Source organism: Panthera onca, chromosome F1, assembly GCF_046562875.1.
Source record: "Panthera onca isolate mPanOnc1 chromosome F1, mPanOnc1 haplotype 2, whole genome shotgun sequence".
NCBI lineage: Eukaryota > Metazoa > Chordata > Mammalia > Carnivora > Felidae > Panthera > Panthera onca.
In genome coordinates this window covers 45,379,681-45,385,741 of record NC_138355.1, presented here as the reverse complement: position 1 = coordinate 45,385,741, position 6,061 = coordinate 45,379,681, and the positions used below count along the sequence as shown (strand labels likewise).

Below are 6,061 nucleotides of genomic sequence, written 5' to 3'. Positions count from 1 at the left end.
TGGGCAGCTTAAAATGACCCAAATGCATTCTCTCACGGTTCTGGAGGCCCGAAGTCCAACATCAAGAGGTTGGCTGGGCCACACTCCCCCTGGAGGCTCGGGCGGGGGCGGGGTGGGGTGGAGAATTCCTTCTTTGCCTCTTCCAGCTTCTGGTGGCTGTCCATATTTTTGACTTGTGGCCACATCACCTCAATCTGTGCCTCTGTGGTCACATTGCCTCTTCCCCTTTGGTCTGCTTCAAAGTTCCCCCTGCATGTCTCTTATTGAGGATGCTTGTCATTGAATTTAGGACCCACCCGAGTCATCAGGATCATCTCTTCATCTCCAGATCCTTAACTTAATTACATCTGCAAAGACCTTTTTTCCAAATAAGGTCACATTCGTAGATTCCAGGGATTTAACATGGACAGCTTTAGGGGCTGTTTTTCACCCACCACTGGTACCAAATGAAAAGCATAATATATGTAAGTGATGAATCTGAGGCCTCAAAATATATGAGAGGATCAGAATCATTTCTAAATATTACAGGTACTTTTTATCCATATGCTTTGTTGCCTTTTAAAAAAGTAAAATAAAATTTGCTTCAGGGGAAAACAACTACATTTTTAACTGGTCCACAAAGCACATAAGGTTTTCATTTCAACGTATCAACCCCCCTGCTCTCTTCCAGGTAACTGTTGAAGCAAGGGCTGTGTTTATTTGAGTTTACTACTCCTTTTCTGCCTCATTTTGAACTCCTTTGATAAAATGTCTTTCTGAGCAGTATTGATACTGATCACAACTGATAAACAAGATCTACAATGTGAAACGCCACTGGTGAGGATACCCCACAATTGGAAAAGTATTTTCAAAACTGACTGCTTCTTTCACGTGAGTAAAAAAAAATTGCAAAATCTCAACCAACACCCTTTTCATGTCTAGGTAAAGATTCTAAGGAACCCCAGGGTGGATTAGAGACAAATAAGGCAAAAATCTCGTGAAGAAACCAACAGGAACCCCTACACCTCAAAGACGACAGTGGCAGAATACGTGTTTTCAAATATATGTCACTTCAACCCCTATTTCCACCCACATTCGGCCCAAGCAGCTGCCCTTACTGGTTGCTCAGGTTAGACTGGGAGCACACTGGCTGCTGGTATTTTCCCTGGGGGCATCTTGGCAATAATTCTGGGGGTTCAGATCCTTCGATATCACAGGGGCTGGGTAGGTGGCTCTGTGCTTTATCAGCAGGATGAGTCCCTTACAGGTGTTTCACAAGACTGGGGACTGTGGACAGGCGACTGAAGTTGGAGGGGAGCCTGATCCCTGACCCTCCCAGCCTCCCCCATTCAGGAAGTTAGTGGCACAGGGCCTCACCTGTGCTTCTCAGGTGTAGCTCTGGTTTGCTCTCCAACGCAGCTTTTTCGGTTAGAAACCCCTAGGATCTGAGAAGGGAGGACAAAGTTGGGTGTGGGGTTCTACTACTCCTCTGCATCCGCAGAACGGGCTCAGCTTTGACCTGGCATCCAGGAGTCAACTTGGAAACGTTGGCAGAGTGAATTCCCAGAGTTGGAGGCAACACGATGTAATGGCAAGAGTTCTGGCCCGGACATTGGTGGGCACATCCTTGTCTGCCACCACTCGCTCAGTGACCTTAATCAGCCCCTTCTCTTAGTTCCTCAGTTTCCCATATTTAAAACAAGAGGATTGGACCAGATGTTCTCTGAGGCATCCTCTACCTTCACTGTCAGATGCATACATGTTACGTCCTCCAGGTTGAGCACTGGGATACCTGGGAAGGCTCACTGTCTGTTTCTTTTTCCAGAAAACACGCTCTACGCACACCTCAATGAGGCTCATGGCTATATTCAGCAGACCCCTAAATAAGGTCCCAAAGTACAGGACTGTGGTTAGAGTTAAGGGATGTTCGCAGCTATGACAGTATCGGTCATCATCAAACATTAATTAGGTGCCCCAGGTCGGTGCTAGGACTACAGAAATGCGTAAGATGAGCCCCTGCCTCATGCAGGTGAGTAAATCAAGGATTGCATTACAGTGTGATAAGTTCCACCACAGGGTTATTAACAAGGCCTCATGACAGACAGGATGGACAGACAAATCAATCTGGGGTGGAGTCAAGCATGGCTTCCCGGAGGAGGTAACACATGGGCAGACACGATTTCCTAGGTGGAACAGGGATCAAATCCCTTAGAATGTTCACAGTGAGCACGCTCACTCCACACATACTTGGCAGCTGCCATGCAACACGTTGCTTCCTCTAAAGGCAGGTGTCTTTCTCATTGTCTAATGACTCCCTTGGGTCTAACACATGGATTGGAACGGTGTGGACCTAATAGGAGCCCCAAGGGGCTGGTCCGGAGTAAGTTGGGAAAAGCTCACTACACCCGGACTTCGATACAGAGACAGCAGAACTGTGGGTTCCAGCAATACTATTTTTGATATGCCACTTTTGAATGTTTGCAACCTGCATTCTGTGCACAGAACACATTCCAGTCCTTTTTTTTTTTTCTTTTCTTTTTTTCTTTTTTCCATTTCTGGTGCAAGTTAGGGGGAAGGGACACAAAAGCTGCTGTTCTCTGGGTGTGTTCCTAAGGTCTCCCTCCGATTCTCCTTAGTCATGGCAGGCTTCTTGGAGGAAGTGCTCAGAAACAAAAGTAAGAGCTAGCTTGACTAATGAGGCTGACATCCAGGGCCCCTTGCTGCCCACACCCGTGCGTGCCACCCTTCCCTGCATTTGACCTTTGTTCCTCTACTAACCTCCCTCCAAGCAGAACCAGGTTTGACCACCCGCCCTTTTCTGGTCAGGGGCCGGACGTGCCCCCTAGGTTCGTCATTCAAAGCTCTTTCGGCCAAACTGGTTCCCCGCGCCCTGCGCCGGGGGCTGGGGACCCGCCGAGCTGCCGCTGTTAGTCCTCCCGGCTGTGAATTACCTTCGGCGGCGGCGGCGGCGGCGGCGGCGCGGCCCCGCCTCCCCTCGGCCGGCCGGCGGTTCAAGTGCAGGTTCGCAGCTGGGAGCGAAGAGGCGACACCCCTCGCTCGCGCACGGAGACCTGCTCCTCGGGCGGCTGCGGGCGGGGAGGGGACAGCGCTCGGCGCGGCGGCCAGCAGTCCGGCGAGGGAGCGTCGGATCCCCCCGCGGCGCGGATTGCCCGGCGTTAAGTTGAGGAGGCGTCCGAAGCGGGCTCCGGGCGGGGAGGCGGCGGCTGGAGTGGGGGCCCGGCCCCGCCGGGGTTAAGTCTCGCCTGCTCCCTGCTGCCCGGCTGGCGGCCCGCCGCCTTCAGTGAGAGGCCGGCGCCCCGCAAGGACCCCTCCCCCCCCCCCCCGACCTCCGTCCCCCTCCCCGCCTGCGGGAGGGCGGACAGTGGGGGCTGCTGGGCAGGAAGCCCTCCACCCCCCCCAACTCCCCCCCCCCCCCCCCCCCGTCAGCCCCGCGCCCCGGGGGGGGTGCCCAGAGTGAGAGGGGCCGAGATGGCCGATGAGATTGACTGGCTGGACTTGCCCGGCCGGTGGACCTACGGAGTTGACCGCGGTGGGAGAATCTTCTTCATCAAGTACGTTGGTCTCTCTCGTTTTGCCATTTTATGTTTTCTTTCGAGTTGTCCAACTTGGAAGGTGGCAGGGCGGGGGGCAGGCTGAGCGGTAGGGGGAAGCGATGGCTGGAAAGGCAGGCATGACTAATAAGTTTATCGCCGCCTGTTTGAATGTGTCTCCCGCCTTTTCCTCAATGGGTCAAGGTCCAGCTAAGGCTGGGCATGTCCTCCTCTGGAAAGGCAGGGCGCGGCAGGGCAGGTGCGGGCCTTTCCGGCTGGTCCCCATTCACGGGGGACAGAGGGGGGGGGGGCAGCGGGTGCCCGAAGAAGGATGATTGGACCCAGTGTCCAGTGGGCCCGTCATTCCTTTCAACCCCGTCCCCTGAAAGGGCCAGGGGTATGTTCTTTCTCTTGCCCCCTCCCCCACCATATTTTTCTACAGAACACTTGGGCTCAGAGACATCGCACCAGGAGACCCTGTCTCAGCCACCAGTTCCTGGCCGTCCCTCATCCCAGGACTCTGTGTTGCCAGGAAGACAGCCCCTCTCCCTTCCTGCTTCCTTTATGGGGCTGTGTGGTCAAGGGGAAGGAGAAGATGCCCACGGCGCATTTGGCATTCTTTAAGGAGAGGGAGCCTCTGCTGCTCTCAGTAATATATTAGTACCGTTATATTAATTTCATAAACCAAAATGGCTCTGGCATAATCTCATTATAACAGAGTGGCCTCGCTGGTGCGATTTTGGCCCACTCCTGCTATAGTCGTTCTTTGCCAGGATAGAAATCTCCCGATAATGTAGCAAGTCTAGAAGCACAGCATTCTGAACTGTTACCCACACATGATGGGTTTTTTCTTCCTCAAGATAGCCACTCACAGAACATTAGAGCTGAAAGGGAGCCTTGGCTGCAACCCCCTCATTTTTCAGATGGGGAGGTGAGGTCTACAGAGAGGAAGGGTACTTGTTCCAGATAAAACCACTTGTTAATCAGAGCTCTGGCCAAGCCCGGTACCCGCTGACTTTAGAGCACTGCTTTCCCTCCAGCACCGAACTGGAGCCCAAGGAAGCCAGCGGATTTTCCCCTTGCTTCTCCGTTGCCACACTTGCTTTAGGCCTTTCTTCTGTAATTATCATCGCCATGATCATAATTGATGCTGTAATTAGATTATGTTAGAAATTAGCTCCACTGAAGTTCTCCATCCTGGGTCAGATTCTTAAATAACAGAACTTCACCGGTATTGAAACCGGAGTCCCTTTGGTCAGTGGTTTCAGACTTTTGAGTCCATGTAAATCACCCGAGGAATGGATGGAGAAAAGGCCGCTTCCTGAGCCCCGCCTCCAGAGATCCACATCTGGGGCGGGGCCTTCGCCTGTGTATTTCCAGGAGCTCCTCAGCTGAAGTGGTTAATTTGGCTGTCCTCATCTTTCTTCCCAGACTCTTGCGTGCCTTCCAGCTTCTCTTGGCCTTTCACTCCGCGAACATTCGAGTAGCCACTGTTTGTGTGCCACACCGCGAGGCATTAGAGATTAAAAAAAACAAAACAAAACAGTAAGATACAGGTTTTTCCTTGAAGGTGATAGGGAGAAAATGCAAATAAATACTTGGGAAATAATGGGATATATTCTCAAGGTATTTGCATGATGGTCTAGGAACACAAGAAAAAAAGAACTGACGTTCTTTGGGGAGCGGAGGGAGAACTTTCTGGAGGAGGAGACATTTGGGCTGATTCTGGAGCAGAGGACCAGGGTGAAAGGGGCCCTGAAGCAGAGGCCTGTGGGAAGGAGGGCGCTGATGAGTGCCAGGGCACAGGTTGTCTAGAACACTCTGAGGGGGGGTCAGTGGAGATGGAGTGGAGGCTGCAGGGGTGCTGCAGAAGAGGGGGCAGGACCAATAAGAAGGGGCAGCTTTGGAGAGGCCTTGTGTGTTAGGCTAAGGGGTTTGAACTTGGTCCTGCAGGTGATAGGAAACCAAAGGAGATTTGTATTTTTATTATTTTTAAAATGTTTATTCACTTATTTGTGTGTTTGTTTTTAATTTTTTTTATGTTTTTTTATTTTTGAGAGAGAGAGAGAGAGGGTGCACGCAGGGGAGGGGCAGAGAGAGAGGGAGACACAGAATCTGAAGCAGGCTCCAGGCTCTGAGCTGTCAGCACAGAGCCTGATGCGGGGCTCGAACCCACAAACTGTGAGATCGTGACCTGAGCCCAAGTCAGACGCTTAATTGACTGAGCCACCCAGGTGCCCCTTTATTTTTATTTATTTATTTTTTGTTTTATTTAAGTCATCTCGACACCAAACAGGACCCCGAGATCACGAGTCACACGTTCTTACGACTGAGTCAGCTAGGCACCCCCCAAAGGAGATTTTTAAGAGGATTGACACACCTAGACCTGGGTTTTGGAAGGATCCCTCTGGCAGCTGTGTGGGCAGATGATGACTTAAAGGCTGAACAGGGGCGTAGGGGGAGAAACTTGGGGTTTGGAGAGCAGTCAGGGGTGACTGCTGAAGTCCAGGAGGCAGCTGATGAGGCCTGGA

At 52.0% G+C, this 6,061-nt stretch overlaps 1 protein-coding gene across 15 annotated transcripts in view; it reads left to right on the top strand.

The window, feature by feature from the left end:
• The first annotated feature begins 2,545 nt into the window (after positions 1-2,545).
• The window catches only part of PLEKHA6 (pleckstrin homology domain containing A6), a 143,818-nt gene continuing 140,302 nt past the window's right edge, over positions 2,546-6,061 (top strand). For 5 of the 15 annotated variants that reach the window (XM_060644210.3, XM_060644198.3, XM_060644206.3 and 2 more), the window contains exon 1: positions 2,549-3,551. In XM_060644210.3, coding sequence (XP_060500193.1) covers positions 3,469-3,551 — 83 coding nt within the window. In that variant the 5' untranslated portion in view covers positions 2,549-3,468. Of the gene's footprint in view, positions 3,552-6,061 lie in introns of all 15 variants that reach the window. The other 10 variants (XM_060644197.3, XM_060644200.3, XM_060644199.3 and 7 more) reach the window with 6 other exon arrangements.